The sequence below is a fragment of the Dermacentor andersoni genome, chromosome 8 (assembly GCF_023375885.2).
Source record: "Dermacentor andersoni chromosome 8, qqDerAnde1_hic_scaffold, whole genome shotgun sequence".
NCBI classification, from domain to species: domain Eukaryota; kingdom Metazoa; phylum Arthropoda; class Arachnida; order Ixodida; family Ixodidae; genus Dermacentor; species Dermacentor andersoni.
In genome coordinates, this window is record NC_092821.1 from 125,227,986 (window position 1) to 125,253,597 (window position 25,612).

General features: G+C 45.7%; 1 protein-coding gene across 1 annotated transcript; it reads right to left on the reverse strand.

Moving 5' to 3' along the window:
* Positions 1-25,612, reverse strand: LOC126526063 (uncharacterized). Its single transcript, XM_050174060.3, has 8 exons — positions 25,187-25,612; positions 20,951-21,043; positions 15,998-16,242; positions 11,688-11,766; positions 9,379-9,623; positions 6,537-6,752; positions 5,711-5,854; positions 1-379 (listed from the first exon to the last, which is right to left on the reverse strand). Exons 1-8 carry the CDS (start codon positions 25,419-25,421, stop codon positions 20-22), a joined length of 1,617 nt encoding a protein of 538 aa, XP_050030017.3. The 5' UTR covers positions 25,422-25,612; the 3' UTR covers positions 1-19.

Sequence of the window (25,612 nt, forward strand, 5' to 3'; positions counted from 1 at the left end):
GATTGTCTTTAATAGCAGCTTATATGTAGCGGCAATCGTTCGGAATGTTCCCACTGGCGAGCTGTCCGCAGGGTCGATCGACGAGACGCTTTCGCGTCTGGTAAACGACCATGCAACGCTGGTGGTGGTCAGCCGGGCTTCGGACGGAATCTCGGTCCCCTCCCATGGCGCATCCCAGTGCGCAGTGCATAACGAAGAACAACTGCTTGCTCGACAGATTCACTCCCGGTAGCTCCGTCGTCGGACGACCAGCCCCGGCGATGGCGAGGCGGGTCCTCTGGAAGGCTACGTAGGCTATCCTGGAACCCAGGACTTCGTCTAGGCGCGCCCTGTCAGCGAGCTCGCTTTCGTTAAGCCTGTGTTGCCGCCAGGTGTCGTTCTGCAGTGCCGAATAGAGATTAACTTCCTAAAAAATGCGTAGTATAAGACGAAGTTAAGCAAATATTTTTGAAGATAAAAGGCACAAGGCTTCGAAGAAAGAGTTTGTTGGCACGGCTACCGCCAAGTTTGAATGGATCAACATCATCATCATCATTATTATTATTCAAACTATTTGTATTAAAGGGCCACTCCGAGAATTTTGTTATGTCAACGGATGTCGATGAAATTCGCTGCGTACGTTCCTCTGAACACTGCCGTCATGTCCTCAAAAAAGCAAGTTTGAGAGTTGCACAGGCTTTTTACAAATTAATTTAATTAACTGCCTCGAACACCCTACTTTGCCTCCTGCTCAGTTACAAGCCACATTGTGTATGACGTCAGGAGTGCTGCATGCAGAGCATGCCGGGATTATGCAGACGACAGTGACGAGAGCGTTGAGGAATCGACGATCGTGAGCTGGTGCATGGCGTGAGAAGTTTCTGTCGCGAGAAGTTGTGTTCCCTGTAGACGTAGGGCTGCACGAACTTCAGCCCTCGCCATCCGCACACACAATTTGAGCCGATGCCAATCGCCTTCAGACAAAGTTGAGCCTATGTGTCACAGTCGCGCAGTTAATGCGTCTACTGCTGGCGGGCCCGACCGACTAACATGACGCTAATTAAGCCACCAGGATGAAGAAAAACTCCTCATGCAGTTCAGTTTTGACCATACGGACGTGAAAACCATTCCTCATTTCGTACAGAGCACAAACAAAAAGCGAGAAGCGACTACACGGAGCAGTATAGACATCAGTACCAACGTTTATCGATACATTGTCGTTTTCGAGGGAAAGCTGCCCGCCGCACTCACCGGCACTTCCCTAAATTAAACGCGACTACGAACATGGGTGTAGTTTTACGTATTGTCATGCAGACTCATTATTTAGCTTCTGAGGTGCACTGCTTGCCTCCTATCTCAGATGGGCAGCAAGCGTAGGCCCCTCGGTACAGCCGCACAATCGCGTAGTTCAGCTGCCAACGGTGTATATACTGGCATCATCGTTTCCGCGAGAAAACTGCGCGTTCTTGCAATGTCCTCATCTATGTCTACTTTATGGAACACATTGTGTATAAAGCGAATACGAAGAATGATAAGTAGGCAGCATAACAGCGCTCCCGTACTACGGTCTCCCGCTCGCTGTCTTCGAAGATGTGTGGTCGCTTATATCAGTGCGATTCGGAGTGATGCAACGGTGCTTACATGCACAAAATCTGCCTTTATCGATATATTCTGGCATTAATTGATGTCAACGATGAGCGGCTATAGCATTATATCTCAAGCCAACGAGGAGTGATCGCTGCGCCTGGCGATGTAAACGAATGCGCCATTCGGCGGTTTGAACTGTCAGCGGCGTTCTTGCGGGATACGAATGCGGAAAGTCGTACTCCGCATCTTACAGTGAGCATGCGAAGCGCTTCCCTGAGAAGGGGTAAAACACCTGAAACAGCAAGCAGCACGTGTAAAATCAGTGGTTAGGGGTATACCCTTGGTCTTCATGTTGCAGCACGATATGTAGCGCATGGGCACTGGCTCTCGTGGTGGCGGGTCGAATGCGAACGGTGATTCGTGACTATTGAATCCGTCAGAATGGTAACTGTCAATATTTGACAGATCCGAAGAGCTGGCGTAGCTGACATATTGTCACCCGAAGGTCCGGCGCGGTCACGATTCAGCCGAGCGTCTGTTCTTCGCCGCCAGCGGGCGAGACCAGCATGCCTTGCGCGCCTTTCCCGGTGGACACACTCGTAGCGTCACACGAAGAGGTTCGTTCGGCTGCTTGGTGAGGTTTTGGTTTCGTTTTTGCGCTTCTTTGCTTATTTAAAATCATTTGCGAATTTGCGTAACAATTCTACCATCAGACGCATGACAGGGGGGTCTCGGGAATTAATATTCCATTACCTTGACATGGTCGAAAAATAACCGGAGTTTCACTTTAAGCCGCCACAGTCACTAAAAAAGCCGCAGTTTAACCAGAAAGGCGGAACATTGAAAGCGATAGCAATGCTAAAGAAAATTGCACCATGTTCGTAGTTTTATCAGCTGTGCAAATTGCAGTAAGTATTCGTTTATTAGCTAATATGATAATCACACGGGCACAAGCGAACATGAGTGTATCTCACTCGATCAGCGCGAACAGTCGCTGTCACAATGCTGGCGGGATGAAGAACGCCGTTCTCGGGAAGCGATCGCTGCGGACTTCCTCTCTCTTCGACACGTGTCCGACTCTTGAGATTACGAGACCTCCGAAAGTAGGCGCACGTGAACCTGCAGCCATCTCGGCTCGCCAAGACAGTGCACCCGCCGCAGATTACCTCCGACATACGGCACAGGAATGGCGTATGCGCTCAGCCACGCGGATAGCCGTGTGCAGCGACGGTCGCAGTAGAGGTGGAGACACGCGCTCACTCGGCCGTTGTTAAAGGGGCTTTAAGCGTTGTGCGTTCGATGCGAAATGACCGCGCAAGTTTCTCGCCTCGAGAAGAAGCTGGCGGGCAATTAGAAAACGTTGCGACGGATGGTTAATTTGTCCCACGAAAGTCGAAAGAACTTTCATTAACGCAAAAGCTATCTTCTTTTTGTCACCCCTTTTATGAAGCACAATTAATCTTTCAAGAATGAACAAAACACCCAAGAAATCAAATAGGTAAGGTTGCTCCTTTAAGAGCATCATCCCTCATACGGCTGACTTCCCAACTTTAAACTCTTTCAAGATGGCTAATTTTGTGACATGTGGCAACTATTACGTTATGAAGATCTGTGTATTTCGGTCTTGCACATAGCTCCCGACGCATTTTTTGAAGTATTCCCGTACTGGGCGTACTTCACTGTACGATTCTCTAATTGCTGTTCAGCATCTTTATATGGTTTTCACACAGCAAGTAGCATGAGATCGAAAGGAGGTCAGCTGCCTGTTTTAGCAGAAGACATCTGCAGATTCCCTGATGACGAAGTGGGAATTCTATTTTATTTCTACGCTGGAGCACATTTTAATAATGCGTGAGTCCCAGAATTCGAGGAATATTATCTGCATCGTTTCGTCTTTTACATCCTTGGTAAAAAAAATCCTTTGTCTGCCAGCCACGGTTGGGCATGTAAAGTGTGTGATGCTAAAAAATAAAAGTCTGATATCTTGCATTAAAGAAGTTTTGACACACAATTTGCGAACCTTTCTTTGTTTAAATAAAAGTCCTGAACCTCTAAACTCTAGTCTAAATAGTCACATGCCTCAGAACAGCCTATATAATTTTATGTAATAGCTTTTCTGCAGACATGTTTCTGTTTAGTTTTTACCGTGTCCCGACGTCTCGACGCAGTATGTGGTCACGTGAAAGCAGGATTTAGCGAAGTTTTGACACTCGCTCCGACTTGCGGTCGCCCGTTACGCTGCCACTTGAGCCCTGACAACGAGGTGATCGAACGGGTGTCAAAACGTCCCAATGTCCTGCTCCCACATTATCACATGCAGTGGCCTGACGTCACGACACAGTATCCTCCTCGGAAACTAAACTAAAACTGGCTGCAGGAAAGCTTTTATACAAAATAATTTACGGTGTTACGAGGCTTAGTTTTTTTGTCACGGTGTTTTCTAGGGTTTAGATGTCTAGGGCTTCATTTAACGCAAGAAGATGGATAGTTGAATATATCATGACAGCACGCATCTAAGAAATTAAATAAAAACAATTTGCAAAGTGTAGCTCTGGCAGATATTGTTCACTGCAACGTTTTGCCACTTCTCTGTCTTCTGGCGTGTGACATCAACCTGCTTTTACCAGTGTGGCTCACTGCGTGCATAAAACTACAGGAGAGCTCCTAAGTGTTTGGAATTGTAACAGAACACATGTTGGCGAAAGTTTCTGGTGTCGTAGGTAAGTCTGCGTAGCAGAAACCCCGGCACGTTGCTCAGTTCGCCAAACTTCCACTTCCAAATGAGCTTCTATTAGTAGAATGATTTCATAATAAGGCGGAAGTGCATCAGAAACGCACGCATACTTATCACGTGTCAACGATAACTAAAGCAGTGAAACGATTGACGCCTACGTCACGTCGCATAACAATTTATCTGAAGGGTCATTAAAGGAAAATATTAGCTCGAGCTAGATTGAAAGATTAGGCTTCTGTGAGAAAGAATTCGTCGTTTGTGTTGCGAGAACAAAGCTTTTGCAAGTAAGAAAATCGAGAAAACAGAAAATCGCAGTTGCGCGACCTGTTGGGGACTGTGGTGCCTCTCATGTGACGTCTACAGCTCTTGATATGCAGAGAGCTGCTCAGAGTGGTCACGTCGAGGGTACGCCAACTCGTCCGTTCTGGCGCACGCGTTACAAGTTGAGGAGCAGCATCGGGACTTTCGAGTAATTTTCTACGCAACAAAGCGATATATTGGAACACAAAGGATGACTATAGACGTCTAGACAAATAATTTATCGACCTAGCTTGACTCAATATCTTTAGCGTCGTCTTAAAACAACGAGAGCTGCAGTTTCCAATAGACCATATACGTAAGAATACATTGTCCGAATAACCGCCAAGGTTACCATTGCTAATGTGCGTCACATCGCAGAGCAATAAGTTGGTTATAGAAGCGAGAGCCGTGCCAATTTCTCCACTCCTTCTGTCGTGTCAATTTGCAATCTGAGAGACTCTGCGACATATTGTGACACTTTCACGACCGGCCCAAGTCGTATTGGAACATGCTGTAACGTTTATTCGCCCGAAATAACCGAGGGGCTATTGTCCTCGTCGCCGCCATCTTCTTGCCGCTGGCTTCACACGCACGCTGGCGTCTCGCAAACTGTTGCCGACCTTACACAAACATCACCTGGAAACGTCATACAGAACCTCTAACGATGCCAGATAGACGGCTACTTGCAAGTTGCTTTAAGTTCCATCTATTTGCCCAGTGTGTCGGATCTGTAAAATGTTTTCTTCTTGGATTCGCTCCTTTCTCAGCGCAATGTTTTTATCCACTTTCTCATTATTCGCCAAGTCCGTCAAGGCTCCTTTAGATCCCATAGGCGTGACTCACGCTAGTGGTCCAAGGGCAATGCGCCCTCTCCTCCCCCTCCCGTCACGTGCCTTGACCAACATGCAGAGTTAGGGCGATGTGCTGCAGTGAGACGCTATACATCCTGTAAACGCACAGGCAGGTAATGTCAAACTTGGTAAATTGGACGACGGAAATTAAACATGCTGATTATGCAACATCGCCTACGAGCCATCGCATTCCGTGTCGAAAATTGATAACTCGGAATCGGAATGCATCAGCCCGAGCCGGGGTGCGATTACGACTCACCGTGTTGAGGCCGGCGTGCACGCAGTACGTGCTGTCGCTGTCGGCGGCGTCGCTGCTCTCCCAGAAAGTACGCCAGCGCTCTCCGATGGCTGGATTGGCACGGCGCCGCTCGACCAGCTCATGCGCCAGGGCCCGGGCGATGACCTGGTTGTGCCAGATGAAGAGTTTCGTAACGACAGACAAAAAAAAAAGAAAGAAAAGATCACGCACGCACGCACACTGCATGCAGGTACGCACACACGCATGTATGTGCGATAGCACGTGGGATAGCTGGACAGCTGCAATGAAAACCGGTTTCACAATGCGAAGAATGCTATCGGCAATAAAATCGTTGAGCCCGAGAATGCTAGGCACTGAAGAAAAAAGAAAGTCGCATTTTCGCCAGAAATACGAAGCATCGATTGAGATAGCACATTAGAAGACAGCTTGACGAAATCAGAATAGTAGTTTTAGTAGTAGTCTTAGTACTTTAATAGTAGTAGCCGTATGAACTCGTAAAGGTTCGCTTACTACATAGTTTAACAGGCATGCTGTCCCGTGCGCACAAGTAAACAATAGCCCATCTCACTCGACGAGCGCAGTCACTCGGTGTCAAAACACAGGCGTCGGGAAGAGCAGCAGCAGCTGGAGCGAGCGAATCGACCTTCGTGCTGCCTCTCGCTTCAGCGCGAACTAAGCTCCGAGAAAACAGCGCACACGAAGCTATATGAGCCCTCGGCGCACCCAGACTCTGTACTCATCGCAGATCGCTTTCAAGATAAAACGTTGACCGCAGCGCCATATGCAGCTGCTGCCACAGCTATATATATATTGGGAGCGCTCGCACCTGACCCAGCGCCGCGAGGTTGTATGCCGGCGGTGCTCGCGGAACGTAGAAAGGTGGCCGGAAGAAGGTGGCGGGCGAGTCGACGCTGACCGCCGACGTCATCGCCGGAAGCAGCGCTTGCGCCAGCGGGGGGAGGGCGTGCCATGCGCGGAGGCGGCGCAGCCAGCGCTTGGGGAAGCTGCCTCCGGGCCCCTCAAGCACAGTTCCAGCCGTGCTCTGGAGGACAAAGTTATACTTATCAGAGTTCCTGCAACAGAAATTACTAGAGCAAAATACAGCGGAGCGATAGTTATCAAAATTTCGAAAGATGAAGCGCCAACAGAGACAGCACACTAAGAAAGAACAAAGACAGGACAAAGCGCCTTATCCTGTCTTTGTTCTTTCTTAGTGTGCTGTACCTGTTGGCGCTTCATTGTTTGAAAGCTATCAACCAACTAGCCCTACAACGTGTTCTACTACAGCGATAGTTCAGCTACCATAGCAATGATGCACTAGAAAAGACCCTTTACAGCTTGTCTTGTTCTCAACCAATATTCGCCATCTATCGTGCGTGTCTTTTCCTTTTCTAATGCTGCGCTTGTCGGTACTCCCAGGTTAAACTGCACGGGCGTTATCTGCGTGACATATCAGTCTTTACAGGAAAGTAGCGAACTCAGAGCCTCCAAGAAAGGAAAGGCAAGTGAGGCAGATGGCTATTACTGTTCGTGGACAAGATACGCCTCGCCTCAAACGGTGCAAGGTTTTCTTAGTGTGGGGGTAATGCACTGATTTTTCTTTGTGTTTGCGCCTCCGGATGTTAGTTTGGCGTTATCTATAACGTTTTATTTTCATAACTTTTCGAGCAGTACATTTTTCTACACGCATACAGGCAAATAGCTTTCACAAAGGTGCGTAGCCAATGCAAATTGTTGCATTGTTAGGGCGGCATTTTCTTGAATTAGCATAATTACAAAGCGGTTTGAAGCCAGAACGACGAATCTTACCCTTCACTACCGAGCTAGCTGAACCAACGTACTTGCAGGTCACGTGGGCACCAGGGCCTGGTAACTAGTTACTGGTAACTAGGGTAGAGACGGAACTTACGGCGGAACCCATCTCACGATGACTGTCGATGTTAATGCAATTAGCACTCAAGTCATGTATCGACAAGCGGCATCGCCCAAGACACCTTGAATAATGCGTATTCTGTAGTCGGACATTTATTGCACTTTCATATACTTTTGACAAATCAGGCAGAACAGATAATATTATCAGTGTCAAAGCGGAAGAACGTGTAGGCGTGTGAAGTGTGGGAGGCCGGTTATATGGTAGAGGTATACACAGGGTGTCCCAACTATCACGTACCAAGATTTAAAAATATGCAAATGCCAGGTAGCTGGACAGAACCAAGGTAATGTTGTTTGCCGTCGCTTGGAGATGCTCCGATTATTTTTTTGCGTTCCGCCCAATTACATAGCCGATCCTAATTAATTAATGATCTTATCAAATGTTACCATTATATGAAAAGGGTCAATGAGGAAATTGTAAAGCAACATAAAAAACTCCCGATACAGCTTTATGTTGCTCAGTACGTGCTACATAAGAGTGCTCTTCCGGGCGTGAAAGAAGCCCGCGAATATACGCGAAGTGTCTCGAGCCGCCAGTCGCGTGGCAATTTTCCGTGCATTCGCGGGCTTCTTTTACGGCTCTTTCGCGCCAATCGCATCGTGGACAATAACCAAATTCTGCCCTACTTGATTAGAAAACATTAAATACACTGCGTGCCACCTGTAGAGTCGCCACTGAAAGGGATCTAGTGGTGGAATATATATTGACGTCCGGTAGAGTACATAGTGCCATGCGTGGCTAGAATGGGCTGTGAGTTTCTGCTCGTGCGCTTGACAAAAAATGTTTAGTATCCGATTTCACAGGATGTTTTCAGTTCCTCATGATTATGGTCGGCCTTCCCATTGAAACTGGACGGTCACAAATATTCACCTGGCGTGGCGATACTTCCTTTTACGATTCACAGGGCCGCGAATAGGTGGCGTCACACTCGCTAAGCTTATGGTGTTTAGGTTGCGGCATATCCTGACCAACTGCCGGTTACCAAGGGACGCAGCGATGGATTGACAGGCACCAAGGTCGGCTCCCTCCCTGCGCTGACAACTCTCCTCAGAAGAGATGGATGGATGGATGGATGTTATGAGCGTCCCCTTTGGAACGGGGTGGTGGATTGCGCCACCAAGCTCTTGCTATTATACTGCCTAATGTCTTACCTATGTTAAAAAAGGAAAAAAAAATAATGCTATGAACTCCCACAACCAAATTTTCTGACCCCGTATTGCGAACTTTGCTGTTGTACGTCTCCCGTTTTTTTCTCGTTTCTCTACTTTTCTTCCACCAATCTTCCAATCGCCTCTTACTAATCTCTATTGCGGACATGTTTACTTTTCCCCTGCTCTCACTGAACCCAAGGGCTTCAAGGAGGCCAATGGTGCCTAAATCAACCGCTGGGCAGACGTCTTCACATGCTAATAAAACATGATCCGTCGTTTCTCTAGCTTTACCGCAGAAAGCACATGCTTCTTCTTCCTTCTTATATCTCGCTTTATGGGTGCGTGTTCTTAGGCATCCCAATCTCGCTTCGAAAATTAATCAGCTTCCCTTTGAGTTGTCATAAATTGTTTCTTTCCTGATTTAGTTTTTTCCTATTACGTTGTTACTCATGGCAGGTTTCTTTTCCATTGCCGCCACCCTTGAGATTATTTCAGCATCTCTGACTTTCCGCTCGACGTTCCTTGTCGCTGTGTTGCCTCCCCTACAGGCCGACCCTACAGGCCGACCCTACAGAGAGAACAACCTTTACAGCGCCTCCCAGCGCCGCGAAAGGATGTCTGGCGTGAGCGTCCAGTCTTCTGGAACCCGGGAACAGCCCCGCTTGTGACGTCGTAGAACTGGCTGTAGGGGAAAGCGCCGAGTCCCCTTTGGCCGCGACGGAGCTGCCCTTCGTCGCGCCATTTTTGAAGATGGACGCAACGGCGTCCTGGAGCTCTGCCATGAGGCTGGTCACGTCCGAAATGGTCGCTGCGGACACTGCCTCCTCGCCTGGGCACGAAGCAGAAGTTTAGTTAAGACCGGGCGTTAATGGTCAATTGACATGAACTTTTGGGCTGCTTAAATGGGCCTTGTTGGAGATGGCATAGATACACAGCTGCCTCCGAGCGAAATCTTACGCTTGAATTATGAGTGGGTGCGTCCAGAAAGGCTCGCAAAAGTTTTGGACATAGCAACATAAAAAAAAAAACAGTGCTGTTACCGCTGGCCAGAAGTAGCGCGTGACTAAGAACGCACAGCTCTACGGTGTTACCTCAGAGATTTGCATCCACTTGTGACCTGCACGCGGTCCGCTGAAAAAGGCCTCGGAGGTGACGTGCTGGGTTACGTCATACCTGCCAGGTGCAACGAATCGCTGGCTTGAGTGCTATTTAAAGGCGGCTAATAAGGTAATTACAGACGAACGCCTCCACAAAGAACGCCTTTACGATGAAATAACCTGCATAATGAAGGAATAATTCCGTCCCGGTTTTATTGTGAGCTGTGCGGCGCGGGACTTTTACAACGGAGGGATGTGTATATTGAACGGCTTCGGAGGCCCCAAGCAGTTTGTTATAAAGGCATTCGACTGCATTCGTTTAGCAACCACGTAGCTTTGCCGAGATTCCTTCAGTGGTACATACTGCTCATTTATTACCGATTTGGCTAGTGTCGAGCTGCAGCTGGCATATAAGCAGTGCTTTGCCCTTCTCGAACGCGTCCACGAAGAGTTGTCCTCGTTGCTGCTCCCGTTCTAATCTTCGCAACGGAGAGCAGACTTGTGTGCGAATTACATCAGTTGAACACCTTTAAGAACGCTCGAAGCTGGACTCGCACTCAGAAAGCACTTCGTACGCTGTCCCCAGATGAAGCCAAGCACGCGAGGGTACAAGCATCCATGGCCAGTTGCCTTGTACTATATTCCTATGCTCACGTACTAAGTGACACGTACGACTGAAAGGATGTTCCTCTGCTATCAGTACGACCATCAATGGCATAGCGCAAACGCACGAATACACAGGAAAGCGAACGATGGGAGGATTGTAACTAACACAAAATTGAAACTCAAAAATCTAGCTTCTCCGTTGCTCTTTTTGTTCTCGCTCATTTTGCTCATTTTACGAACGCTATAGCCGTTCGTAAGAAAAAAGCCCTACAATCGATTAGCAAACCTACTATTATCGCAGTCAATCACGAGTACCTACTATGAAGAAGAAGCTTTGTGAATAAAGAGGACGCTTTACGTTGAAACCAACCCCGATTTCTGCGCCTATATACACGTGAAGCATAGAAATGCTTCCATCAGGCAACCACTGAGATGATTTTAATAATACTTAACGTTACATTTGAGAGAGAAAGCAACATTTTACCGACTAAACAAGCACAATTTTGAGTTAGGAGTTTGTAACGTTTACAAAAATTGCTTATTATTAAGTTAAAAGAAAAAATGGAGCACACATCTTACAAATCCATAACGCTGCACCAATACCAAATACTGCAGTTCTGTAAATTTCCAGATACGAAGCGAACAAATATGACGTACGAGTTTACAGCGTTCCTGAGATTGTGACACTTATTACAGCAGTTTTGAAGAAAGTTTGTAAACGACACTGTATTGCTCGGTTTTCGTTCATCATGGCAGACTGCGGAGATGATAGTAGAAGCAATACAGTGGTAATTATTGATATAGTATGAGTTACAGTGACCACAAGCGATCATTCTTCTGCAAGAAAATAATACTGGCAAAAGTGCGCTTGTATAACGTCCGAATGCATAACAAATAAATGTTCTATTATTGGTCACCGACTACAGTTACTAAAATAGAGACAAGACATGTTACGTCAAGGTAGCCAGTGCCGCACTTTCACAGTGGTGGTGCCGCGTTTGCATTTTTTTGTTGCCTATGAATACATTTCGAGCAAAGTTGACTGTGGTTACATTAGAGTAAAAACTTATAACTTTAGCTTGACTTAGCATTTGGCTATAGTGCACCATTGGGCATACGGAGAGCATCCATGGAACCTCCCGGGTTCCGAGACGTTACACCTAGGAAAACACGAGGGAAGCTTAGCTCACCTTCGAATAAGTCGAAGACCCTTCGCGGCAAGCCACTCAGTCTCTCTACTAGTCGCTGACACTTTGTCTCCGGCGTTGGCTATAAAGAAAATATCCGTCGTATAAGGCACATATTTACTTTACGCGTGCAATATTCACAGCACTCTGGTATTCTGATGCCCCCTACTTGGCGTCTTGGCAGCACAGCGAGAGCAGCGACCATGCGGCGACCTGCCAATCTGGCTGCGTAAGCATCGAGGCAGGTATTTATTAACGACCATACGGGATCCCGTATGCGGTGGGTTCGGTGCACAGATACAGCTCGCAGTGCCGCGCTCCGGTGATTTGAAATCGGGTTTCAGCACTGCACTGCGGCCCAATACAACTACAGCCATTTAACTTAGAGCGAAAAACTGTGGTGTGGATTAGAGGGCTAGCGATCTTCTAGCTGACATTATGGACTGGAACTGCGATGGCCGTTCTATGTGTAGGGCAGTTAACTGGTGGTCTGTTAGAGTTACATGATGTGTGCAAGAGAAGAGCAGTCGAGAACAGCAACGACCGGGCATACAATCGGGCCAGCTGGCGCAAGACAGTATAACTGGAAGTCGATGACAGAGGTCTTCGTCCTGCAGTGGATATAAGTAGGCTGCTGCTGCTGCTGCTGCTGCTGCTGCTGATGATGATGATGATGATACTGAATAGTCTAGGCGAAGCACGCACGCACAGCTGTGTTATCATATGCCGCACTTTTACTACCTGCATTTAGCACTGTGGCCAGAAGGATCTCTTGCCACTGAATTCTGCAAATATATTTGCAAAGATGATCGTAAGCGGCCTCAAAACGTTGCTACTGTGGCTATATTGTTGGAATTTCGGTGTAGATTGCGCTATGAAGCAATTAATAAACAAAGTTAATTGAAACGGGAACAGCGTAACAGGTTGTTATTGCGCAACGAAGTGAAAACATAAGGACTCAAATACAGATCCAAGTAGCGCCAATATAGTCAATAGATTAACCACTTCACCCACTACTCCTGTATAGGGCGATGTGGGTGTCTTCATCGTTCTTTTGGTCCTTGTCTATGTATGCGCTGTAAGTGATGTTGGAAACAGTGGAATACCAACTAGCCCGTACCCAAAACCTTGCTCCTGTAGAGGCTGCACCGCCGTCGATATAGATTTGTTGAGGCAAAGCCACTGTACGACCTACATTTAGGGAAATTGAGCTAGTCCGCTTGTGCAAAGTTGGTCTCGTGCGAGGGCATTGTGTATGGAGGGAGGCTTCGCCGACGGTCACAAGAAGTTAGAAATATGGGCACAGTAAGTAAAAACTAACAGCACGGGTGCAATAACCACATTGCCCTATACTCCTGTAGAGCATGCACCGCCGTCGATATAGACTTGTTGAGGCAAAGCCACTGTACGACCTACATTTAGGGAAATTGAGCTAGTTCGCTTGGGCAAAGTTGGTTTAGCGCGAAGGCATGATGTCTGGAAGGCGGCTTCGCCGGTGGTCATAAATGAAAATTATGCGCACAGTAGGCAAAAACTAACAGTACTGGTGCAATCAGCGCCAGCATAGTCAATAGATAAACCACATTACCCAATACTCGTGTAGAGGGTGCACCGTCGTCGATAAAAAATGTTGACGCAAGGTGCTGCACAGCACACTTTTGGGAAATGGAGTGAGCTGGGTTGGACTAAGCAGGGCTCGTGCGACGCAATGCTGTCTGGAGGGGACTTTGGATGTGCCCACAAGAAGTGAGTACTAGTCACCGAGTAGGTAAAATTAAAGGCACGGGCATATTTAGCGCAAGTATAGTCGAAAATTTACCACATGGCACCATAGATCTTTCCATCTCTGGGATCGGCCCATCCAGCCTCTTGTTCAAAAAAGAAAAGAAGATAGAAAATAAAACAGGCGAACTCCACTCCAGTTGACCTCTATGTAAAGCGAAGCATGCTTGGTGTTATTGGTTCATGAGCCATATATGTGTGGGCATAGAAAGTGGGGTTTTCGAGGTCTAAATGTTAGTATTAAATAGCAGCACGTTATGCGATGATATTAGTTGCAGTGAAATATAGACAGGCTGGTTATTGGATACACACATTTACGTGCAGTACATCATACGTATATTATTTGTTTAAACTTCTAGTGGTGATTCATAGTGCTGTGTGGCACTTGTGGTGTTTCTGACGCGTCAGTTTCTTCTAGCACAACTGCGGGTCGAAATACACCGAGCGTCTCAATGCGCTGGCTTGCTCACGAGAATGGGTGTTTTATGCCACCTGCCGAAGCATGCGTCCATGGCGTTCGCCGTTAGAGGCCAGACACGCACCGACAAGTGCGTGGAACTCGGCAAGAAATATTCGCTCTAAAAGGATGGAGCATATGTTGATACTTAAGAAGATATGGTCGACGTAGTTAATCGTTAAATGCGATGCGAATAAGATACGATATTAGTGTATAATGAGAGAGAGTTAGAAAAAGACAAAATGCATATCTATTCAATATATAATCATCGAATGAACTGGAAAATCGACTTTGTCTTCTTTAGCGTGATTACTTGGTAGGCTCTTTCTTTCAGGTTCCTTTTTTCCTATTTATTACAAGTTCCCGCAGTCCCCGCAAAAGAATGGTGTGCCGTAGCAACGCTCGAAAGGTGCAAATATTGGTCTATAAGACAAAATTCGCAGCGCTTGTAGGGGGCAGTCTTCTTCAGTGGAGGCTACAGGAAATAGCGGAAGGAATGACTGCGATAACGGTGAGTCTATTCTTATCGCGTGCAAGCTAACCGCCAGTTTTATCTGCACCTTGATCTGCCGACAGCTGCACCGTCATCAAACCCCACCAACAGCCTCAAAGTAGGCCGCCCTGATAAATGTGGGCGAAGGCCGATATTAGGTGAGCTATAGTAAATGCGCGTGCCACAGTAGCTTCACGATTCTGGTCTACAGTAGAGAGGAAAAGCAAAAACTACAACGTGCGAGGTGACGCATGAGAGTTGTGAGAGCGGTTTGTTAGCAGACAACTCAGGATCTGTCGAATTCCTTGTCAGCATACGAGACTGCCTACGCAGACAGTCAATAGGTCAGCTTCAAGCCAAAATAATGGTATGTGTCTAGAAGACGTCACTGCGAGGTGACCCCAGATGACGTCGACAAAAAAGAAAGAGGGAGAAGCCTATATCGTAGCTGTATTTTATAAATTAACATTTGCGAACATATGAAAAACACATTGTATTTTATATCAGGTGCAAAGAAATGCTTTACTAAACTTTTTTTTTTGTGCGCCACAGGACCTTGTAATAAAATTTACAAGCTTTCTGCTCAGCTGCCATCTTGTTTTGACAGCAAAGCAGCCTAAATCGTCCTTCACTTCGATGCAGTCTTCGTAAATTTTATTCTCTGAGTGCTTCACCAGAACTTTAACAAGACCTAAAGGGGTACCGAAACACTTTTCTAAATAATTATAGAATGTCCTCACTACTAAAGCAGGTTATCTCCAAATTCTCATGCATCAAATACTGTTGTCATCCTTCAACTGAAAAGGGGAGTAATCGCGCCGATACCCGGCTTTCTCTCTTTTCGCTAGCTCGCTGGCAGCTACACAGGGGAGAAGCCCAAAGGGCAAAGCCCCGGCCAGAAGTTGGGTGTCGCGGTGGTGAAAGGGCTCTTCGCGGCACACCGTGGCGGCCGCTGTAGGCTACGCTACGCAGCACGTCGCTGTTATTTCGCAGCCCGCGCGCAGCAGACGCAGCTACGCGCAGTGCAAAAATGAAATTATTTTCCCGTCTTTTTGAGATGGCAGCTATATATACATTTTTTCGTTATTTAACTTGAAATTAGCAATTATGTATTACAGATGATGCTCTCGCCATCACGAAATCAGCCAATCAACAGCGTTGGTCGGCCAGCTGCTTTCGATGTGACGGCATTGTGGAAGCGAATGCAAACGATTTTGTTTCGCTGTCAAAGCAGAAAGCTGGGCTAGTTGGTGTGTCATGATTATTCAAAAGAATAGCTCCTGTCGTATTCTCTGTCTTTGTCCCTGCTACTTTGCGCTATTCTTTTGAATAATTTTGTTTCGCTGTTTTTGACAAGATATTGTAAATTCCCTGCTGCATGCAGTGCAGTAATATTTGGCTCACATGTTCACAACTGCTATGACAGATCGGCAGCATTTTCTTACTACGTTCAAAAAGTGTTTCAATGCCCCTTTGAGACAACCGCTGTCTGGTTAGCCGTGTACTTTTCCGTCTACGGAGAGTATCAGAACGCAACCTCGAGGGCAGCTGGCACTTCCATCCAGAGTGACGGACCCTCACCATAACCGCGTCCTTGGGTGGAACTGCTTCTTCACCCCGGGTCGAGTTTAACGCCGCCACGACGTCCGCCTTGGGCCCGATCAGGTAGCGCAGGACGTTCCAGGCCAGGACCCGCCGCATGGCCAGCCTCTCCTCGGGGCGCGACAGGTACGCCACCAGGGCAAGAGCCTGCTCGTTCGCGGTCACGTGATCGTTCACGGTGTACTCGGAGAAGCCGAACCGAGCAAACAGCTGCTTCCACCGGTCTGCCACACGAAGGACACATTCCGAGCATATCAGAGTCAGTGATTTCTTACTCGAAGTGAGTACTCTTAGAAACTCGTTCTTCCCAAGCACTGTTTCGGAAGTGGAACAATACGACTGCTAGTGTAGCTGGGAGCTCAACGACTCCATTTGCTACCGTACTTGACACCTTTGCCCAAACACGATTAAAATGCTTTTTCTGAGCTCTAGGCGTTCTGCTTTGTTTTTTTCCTTACTCGACTGACAAGCCATGTGATTGAGCTATGCTTTTTATTCGCGCTTATTGAAGCATTATATTGTGAGATTGTTAATCCAACTAGAAACGCTCGAAAACATTATATGCCAGTTTCTACAATTTCCTAGCTGAATAAACGAGATCACTCACGAGGTTTATATTCTGAGCAAATGTGGGGAATTTTAGGGGACACTGCGAGCGACTGTGTGCACAAATGTGCGTGCCAATTAGGCGTTAACTAATATTGTTATGCTTAGATTCTGGCCCATTTAGAGGCGCTACATGAAACGATTTACCGTTTCCTCAGATTTACGGAAGGACCAAATATGGCAGAGAATTCACACTGAAGAAGTGCGCGACACTCTATGGGTTACGTGTACCAAATGCTTGAAATGTAGAGAATAGGTATGTACTCTGAAAGTGACCACTGAATACTCGCCTTCACTAAATTTTCATGCTTTATAGAAGGCATGTAGTTGCATTGTTGCTATGGTTGCATACAAGGCATGTAGTTGCAATAAGGGCGCGTTATGAACAATGTTTATCTGTTGTTCATAATGCGGGTACTAATTACGGCTTTTGCAGTAAGTTACGTATGCACACGACCCGGAGCTTTAAAAGCGTGTTGCACGAACAACGCAAAATTTACCCCGCTGCCCTGGGACATTTACCTGTGAACACAGCCGAGATAAAGCTTAAGAAAGACTAGGCGGGAGAGGGGACTCTGGCAAATTTTCTAACAATCGCAGTAAAATGTGAGTGCACAAATTACTGCCTATTAAAGGTTCCTTGAGAACTGCTCGTAAGCGTTATATTTGGCAATGTTTATATACGGGCAATGTCTTTAAGTATGCGATGAAATTATAAACAACTGATACTCTTCAGAAGAGTACGCATTTGGGCTGGTTGGTTCATGATTACGAGCAATAAAAACAGCGCTAAACGACAGGACGAGTGAAGGGACACAGACAACAGCGCTGTGTCCTCTCTTCTTCTCTTCTTTCATACTCTTCTTCCACCTGTTTCACAGAAACTGCTTCTGTGAACATTGAGTTGCCATTCGGCAACGTCGCACAAGACTGCTGTCCTTCTCTTTCTCTTTTTATTCTGTTTCATCGTTGGGGTATTTGCTTGTGGTTGCTGAACAAGAATTATGATTATGCGTACAAACTCCGATGACTATGTGTAGCCGTTGATGCTTAAGGCCTGACTTTAAGGTCGGTAGTATGGGGCAAATAATTAAGTATAGAGAAGTTCCGAGAGAAGAGCTTGAAGTGATTAAAAGTGCTCAAACAACTAATATAATTGGAAACAAGGTGAAGCAAGAGGTTTGGAGAAATACAAGTCTTCTTGTCCAAACGTTCGATCTAACTATATCTCTTATTCGACCACTTTGGATCAGTCCGATGGATAGTTACAAGCACTAGTGTTGTGATGCGCGATTGAGTGAATATACAATATTGAAGCGTATATTCACAATCTTTATGAGAGAATGCGGGAGCGCACTAGTACACGCAGATCACTTCTATGAGCAGCTAGTGCACTTTCGTAGTTCATATGTTTAGCAGACGCACTCCCGTATGCGTTCGCGCGCCGCCTGCTACTGTCACCACCGCATCGAATCTGGAAATGGCGTCATGCGCATGCGTACTGATTGTGATTTCGCAGTAGAATTTTCCCGACGATGCGCGAGTACGATCAGGGAGTGCATCCGCCTAACCTACAAACTGCGATAGTGTGCTAGCCGCTCGCTAGAGTGGTCTGCGTCTACCATAGGGTACGTGCTCCTGTGTTCACTGTCATAAAGCTTGGCGCTTTACTAAAATGTTGTGCAAATAGGTGGCAACACGCGGAGGGCCCGCGAACACACCGACAGCGCTGTTTCTATGCCAGTATGGTAACTTAAATGTACTCTAAAGAGATGATGACCACTTATAGTGAAAATTTTTCTGCCCGAAGAAAAAAAAAACATTTGAATTGCAGTTAGAACTACTTGTGTGCTAGATAAGAACATCAAAAATTACACCGTTTGCTACTACGTGCGAGATTTGTAGACTCGTTGAAGAAAGTACAACGGGCCTCTAGCAGTAAACAATGCGTTTATGTTCGCCCGTCTTCGCACTTAGCAATATGAGACTTGAAAGCCCCAACCATCTCGCTTCTTATGGCAGTCTGTAAAACAGCCAGCACTGCAGAGACGGCGACTTCAATTTATGCACTCGAATTAATGCAGCCGCACGAATTTTTCTAAGTCTCAGATGGCGACACGCTGACGCGTTCTTGCTGGATGACCACACACACATCAGAATCAGGATTCTCTCGCTTAAGTGTCCCGTTTTGGTTAGTGAGCTCAAATTCGCCATGTCATTAAAATGCGATAAGTGGCTAGAAGATGTTACGTTGAGCAGCATAAATAAATCATGGGTATCCGTTAGCAATTCACTGTTACCGCAAATAACAGGCTTAACGAGCGAGAAAAACCACAAAAAGTAAACGATAAAGAGGAAGGAACGAAAGACCAATTGCTATCGAAGCAGACCTTGCGTCACCGCTCAAGACCACCGTGACATGTCAAACTCTGTAAACGTCTACTCGAGTCTCATTACTTCTTCACCGTTCAAGAGTGGCTAGATTGCATTCGCAAGGAAGGAAAGCCTTAACCTATCAAATTTTGAAAGCTTCTCCTGCGCCAAATTGAGCTCTGTACGAGAAGATAGAAATCCAAGACGTGAGTCTGACGCAAAGTGTGGTTGGGGTTTGAACACAAAATTCAGACAGAGGAAGTCTGGACTTTGCCCCTTCGGTAATTATGCACTTTTCTTTAAAAAAAAGACGAGAAACAGACAAACAATATTATTGTTTTGAAAAAACACTGTCAGCAAAACAGATTTAATAGTGCCCTGTTAGTGCCACTTTAAATGTACGACGTGTAAATCGGTATGTCAAATTAAGCTGCATTAATACATTAATGCTTCTGTAATAGCAAACCGATAACCGTTGCCGTGAGAGGCGCATTAGTAAACCTGAAAGGCACAAAAACAATCGACGAGACATCACGGATTTTGACTGCGCCTGCTCGGCTCTGGATAAGTGTCTTATTTGTTCATATTATTTTATTTATTTTATTTATTTGTATGCCTACATTCGCCCTGATGCCTTACTGTAGGGGGGGGGGGGGGGTTTAGATTGAGAGAACGTACAAAACAAAGCAGGGAGTCACAATTCAAAGAACAAGAAGAAAAAAGAAACAAGAGCGAGAAACAAATAAAACAAAAGCATGCCCAATACATGGGTAGACAGGAACATATAGATACAGTGCATAGAATGATTACAGTGGCATCAAAACAATCAATGTGAGCAGTTACAAATTATGATCAGCTGTGCACAAGGGCAGCCAGAGCGCAGCTGCAAACATTTGACTAGGCGCGGATACAACACAGTGTCAGGCAGGGCGTTCCCCTCTGCAATTATCTGTCAAAGAAATGACACCTGAAACGTAGATGGGCGGCATGAATACTCTCGGATTTCCTTGTTTTTGTCCCTTCTTCTAGATTTCTACGTGGGGAGGGCTGAAGCTGCCGATCACTTGCCCCCTCCACACAGGCAATCTGCTTTAGGAATGAACATTTTGAAAAGGTGCGTCAAAGTAACAGAGTGTACCACGACACAGAGCTCCTTGAAATTCACTGATATCGTAGCAATAGGAATTGGTCACCAAGCGTACGGAACGATTTTGCATTGCCTCCAAGTTATTAATAAGGACTTTAGTGTTCGGATCCCAGACCAAAGAAGTATATTCGAGTATGGAATACACGTTAGAAAACTATTGAGTTGATTTAACGTCAAGTGGAGCTTTTAATAAAGTTTAGAACACGCCGTGATTGTAAAGGGGTGAACTCCACATGCTTTCTTTTTCTATTTAAGCTCTGATGAGAAAAAGAAACATACAGGTATTTTGGATGATCTAGCTTTTCGATTAGTACGTTCTCAAGATGGTAGTTGCAAAAAATGTTAACTCGCTTTCTGCTGAAGTGACTGTGCCTACATTTCGTGGTATTGAGGTTCATGTGCCTTTTCCGGTACCAATCAAGAATTCTATCAAGGTCAGCCTTCAAAGGAAAGCATCATCATCATTTTTATGTCCGTATAAACGACGCACTCATCTTCGTATAACCTAATGTGAGAAGTTATTTATTTAGCGGTAACAGCGAGCATTCTCGAATATTCATGCTGAAGGGACCAACGAGTGAGCAAGCTTAGAAAACATTTCCTGTTCCAGGACGGCTCGAACACGACAGACTACTACTTTTCAATCCGTGACGTCACATTGACGCACCATCTCGAGAAATTCGTCGTGGTATGAAGAAAACGTGCTCGGAAACGATATACTTAGTAAAGAAATGAATGTTTAAAGCGAGCGATCATGAGTACGGCCCCTGTAGTAGCACGGCAGAGGTTTCGCTATAGAAACACACCTGTCGAGATGCCCGTAGAGTTGGAGAGGACCCGGACATTCATTCTGAGTGGTCGCCCGGAGCCAGCTGTTTCTCCGTTCATGAACTCTGCAACTGGATCCAGCGAACAAATAAATACGTGTTATAAGCAGCCACATGGTCGTTGAACTCGTTGAAGCGGTTATGTAGCTACATGGTTGTGCTGCTGGCCCGGAGGTTGTGGGTTCGGCAACCCGCTGAGGCGGCTCTAGTTCAACGGGGTTCGAATGTAAAAGCCGCTTCTGTACTCGAGCTTTGCGTGCACGTTAAAAAATTACAGGCTTTCAAAGTGAATCAGTAGCCCGTCCAAACAGTTTCTTTTAGATGATTTTTGTGGGCTCGAAACGGTAAGTGAAACAGGTAAATCACATGCTTGAATCAATTTCGCAATGCGTACTATTGGCGGAGCATTATTATCGATTTGTTCTCCATACACCTGCCTGAATGACAGCCATAAAAGAAGGCGAAGGGCGAAGCAGAAGTATGTCTCAAACGCACGTTACACCCACACATGCACATGCACGTGTGCGCAAAGCACTATGCTCCTACGGTACCACGCAAATACATGGGCTTCGACGCTGAAGGTTGCAAGGAAACGGTGAAACAGTGAGAAAGAACACACAACATATCTCAAAAGAGGAATCGTCATAATCAACATCAACATCATCATCATCTTCAACAGCCAATTATTATGTCCACTGCAGGACGGTCTCTCCCATCAATCCTTGATTGCTAATCATCCATTTTTTAAACATTCTGCCCACTACGTAGTTAACTGCCGTCTTCAACTGCGCTTTCCTTCCTTCGGCTCCCATTTTATAATTCTGACAAATCACCAGTTGGCAGACCAGTTATTATCATTTAACAGACCCCCAGTAACAGACCACCAATATCTGCACTAGGCATTATGTGGCTTGCTGAGTTACATTTCTCCCTCTTATTACCAGATTAGCGGCTAAGTCCGTTTGCTCGCTAATCCCCACCACCGTGTTGCTGTCTTCTAACTTTACGGTTAGCATATTTAGTTCCATCGATAGTTGCACGTTTTTTAACTTGTTCTCAAGCTTCTTTGTTAATCTCAATTTCTGCTACATATGATAACACCGGTAGAGTGCGATTATTGTGCACTTTTCTTTGCAACGACACTGGTAAGCTCCCAATGATGATTTGCTAATGCCTGCCATATGTACTGCAACCCATTTTTATTAATCTGTAGTTTATCTGTGAGTAATTGACCTAGATAAATATACCCTTTCGAAGGTTTTATGCAGGCTGACTGCCAATCGTGAATTGTTGTTAATTTGCCAGGATACTGGACATTACCTTCGTCTTCTGCGAATTAATTTTAGTTTCTCGGCTTAGGTCCTCAATCATCTGTTGCAGTTGATCCCCAGCATTGCTGATCAGGTCATTGTCATCTGCAAACCTTAGGCTGGTGAGATATTCGCCACTAATCTTCACTACTAATCCATTCCCAGTCTGAAATTTGAATACTACTTCCATGTGTGCCGTGAATATCATTGGTGGGATTTGAATATAGAGCAATACGAAGGTTGTGGGTTCGGTGCCCTCCAGTGACAAGTTATCTTTTCGTCGACACACATTTCCCTTTCCTTCATTATTTTTACATTTCAGTTTCAACCAGAGATAATTACCCGAATGCTTTTTTGGCTTCATTTCTTGTTGGAATCATATTCATATTGGATAGATTGATTCTCGTTGACTGACCCGTTTCGTCATCGGCATTTTTCCATTTTCCTTGTGGAGAAGGGCAGTACCTGTGGACGTTTTATATATATTTGCTAAGACATTCATGTATGCTATATGTACGCCTTGATTATGAAATGCCTCTATGGCTGCTAGTATCTCCACTGAATCAAATGCTTTCTCGTAATCTTTCAAATCCGTATAGAGGGGTTGATTGTACTCAGCACATTTCTCAATTACCTGATCCATGACATGCATGGGGTGGATTGTAGAAATTGTGGCCCCCACCATGGTGATTCTCTCAAAAGCGCTGTACAACAAACCAACGCACCAGTCGGACAAAGCGACGGTAGCGACAATGCGCGCTGGACACAGCGAGTTGTCTTGCTAGACACTACTGAAGTATTTACTTGTGACACTGACATTATCAACGAGCATTGAGCAATTAAAGTGACTCTATGGGTCGCGTTTTTCATTGTTGTATGCATTGTATATTCTAGCTAGCAGTATGACAGTGAGCCACTTTACCAGCGCACTACATTCGTTAACTCCATAGTACAACAGTGCTCAGCTTTCAGGTAACTGCTGGGCGCCTACTCTTGCACGAGACACACAGTATTAGAACCCGCACATTACGAAACGTGGGAGAAATGTACTACGCTTACAGCACGGTTCCCTTTATAACTTCAACGTTTATCGTACACGGCGGACCTTTTACAGCGCTTCCTTGCCTGCAAGGAAGCTCTACCGGAATATGGTCTCCTTTATTCCGCTACATACAACGTGGCAGCCGTTAAACAAACACCATTTTGGATGAGGCAACTGTATGTTTATTTAGAACGACCTAGAATTGTGCTGAGCGAAGCAGCATCTTCAAATCCGTGCGCTTTCTTATTAACCACTTCATCACCTCTGTTCCCACCATGATGATGACGATGATAATGATGATGACTTATTGGCAACAACTTTAAAACGGAGCGATGATAAATACCCACCTAGACCGCTTGAGCTAACCAGTAATGCTCAACATGTTTTTTTTTATTCTAGCATTTTGTACAAACCTCTTTTCACTGCCTTAAAACTTCTATATCTAGTTATCGAAGCATTTGCCATCACCTAACATGGTCCTTAACGCATAAGTTAAATATGCAATCCATCCAGCTACTAGACAAAGAAATTGCGTACCTGCAAATATAACCAATCTCCACCCACCTGCAATGTCGTCTATCTTTTCATGGTTTCACGTCATTTATCTATTTACTATTACTTCTCTGCCTATATATTCTGCGCTCGCGCAATAAACATACTTGTGGGAACTCAGCGCCTGTGTCGTGTGCCTCTTTTCTGTGTCCCGTTATCAGCGCTGTTTGCTAAAGAATGTGTTCTATATCTATAAGCCGGTAACAGATCCGGTCCTATCAATCTCCTCCCTGCCTTCTTTCCACCAATACGCTAAACGTCTCTTGCTTATATTGACTGCTGACCGGTTGATGCTTCCGTCCACTTTAAGTACAAGTGCTTCTGTAAGGTGTAAGCTGTAGGTGTACAGGGTGAATTCTTTCGCATTCCATTAGGATGCGTACATGCTCTTGTATGCTCTTTCCTTAGGCAAGCAGCTCGAACCTCAAATAGCAAAGCACTTCCCTTTGTGTTTTCGTGAAGAGTATCCGTTCTAATTTATTTCTTCTCATTCTTGTAAATCTCTATGTCTTTTTTGTTTCTATTCTTTGCATCTAGTTCGCTGCCTCTGTTTCTGGCACTTTCTTTTTGATGATTTCCAGTTTCTAATTTACGCTTTCAATTACCCTCTACTCGATTGCCAACATTTCTGTTCTCTGCCTGTGTTCTGTGTTCCCGCTTTTCAGGTACAGATAGTTGTGCACTTTATCCGCTCATTTATTTTGATCGACTTACTGAGTCTTTCTTCAAGACCAAATTTTGCTCTGCGCTTCTCCTACTTCAAAACAGGCCCAAAATATGTCACCCTGCACTGCCTCATTAGTGGTTTTACCCAGAGTTCCCAAAGCCAAACGGTCTGCCGATCATTTGTCAACTTCCAACACCGACAAGATACCCGAGTTTAAGCATATAATAGCATTCGCGAACGTTAGCACTGGCACCATCACTCATTTCAGGATTCTGAGCACCACCTCATATTTATTGTAGCCCCAAAGTGCTTTATGTATGATTATTGCTGCGTTTCACTTCACCATCATTTTCAGATTATCTTGGGGGTAGCTTGAGTAAGTATTTCCTTCGTCTATGCATACGCACAGGTATCTATATCGCTTGATTATGGGTATGAATTGTTGTTGTATTGATGTCACCTAATTACTCGTCTCTTCATCAAAGATCACAGTTCCCAATTTCTCTGTGCTAAACTGTGCTAGACCATGTTGATCATCCGCCGCGCCACCTGCAGGCGCTGAAAAGTGCGAACACCTTGCACAAATTATGGCCTCCAAGATTGTGCGGCGTGTGATGAATCCCGGAGGCCACGCACCGACTCACTTTGTTCGTCCGCGTCCATAAGCTGCTCCGTCACGTTCGCGTCGTCCACGAGAGCGTAGTGGGCGAGGAGGAACTGGTAGAAGTCGTCAACGTCGTCCTCTTCCAGCGATTGCAGGGCACTGGCGAATTCCTTCACTTCAGGGTTCACTGTGATCTGGCCCGAACGAAGCAACGTTATTTGCTCGCAGTACACCAACAGCACTTTTTTTTTTCCTTTTTCGAGCAACTTTACCATCTTTGCCCTATTTTGTAACCGAAGTGAAAAATCTGTATTTTGTGTTTCTGTATGATAAAGGCAAGAATTAAGAGAACAAGATGAGAGTGGAGTTCTCAGCAGCACATCGAATTACTTGTTTCATAACCTGCAAGCAAATTGAGAGGTTGCAGGTAGCGTATGTATCTCTGTACCTCATTCACATTTATAAA

Coding starts and splice junctions, on each gene's coding strand:
- LOC126526063 (XM_050174060.3), bottom strand. CDS start 25,421: ATGGTAAAGTTGCTCGAAAAAGGAAAAAAAAAAGTGCTGTTGGTGTAC. Junction 9,624..11,687: donor GGTCTTCGACTTATTCGAAG/GTGAGCTAAGCT, acceptor CTTCGTGCCCAG/GCGAGGAGGCAGTGTCCGCA. Junction 6,753..9,378: donor CGCTGGGAGGCGCTGTAAAG/GTTGTTCTCTCT, acceptor TTTGTCCTCCAG/AGCACGGCTGGAACTGTGCT.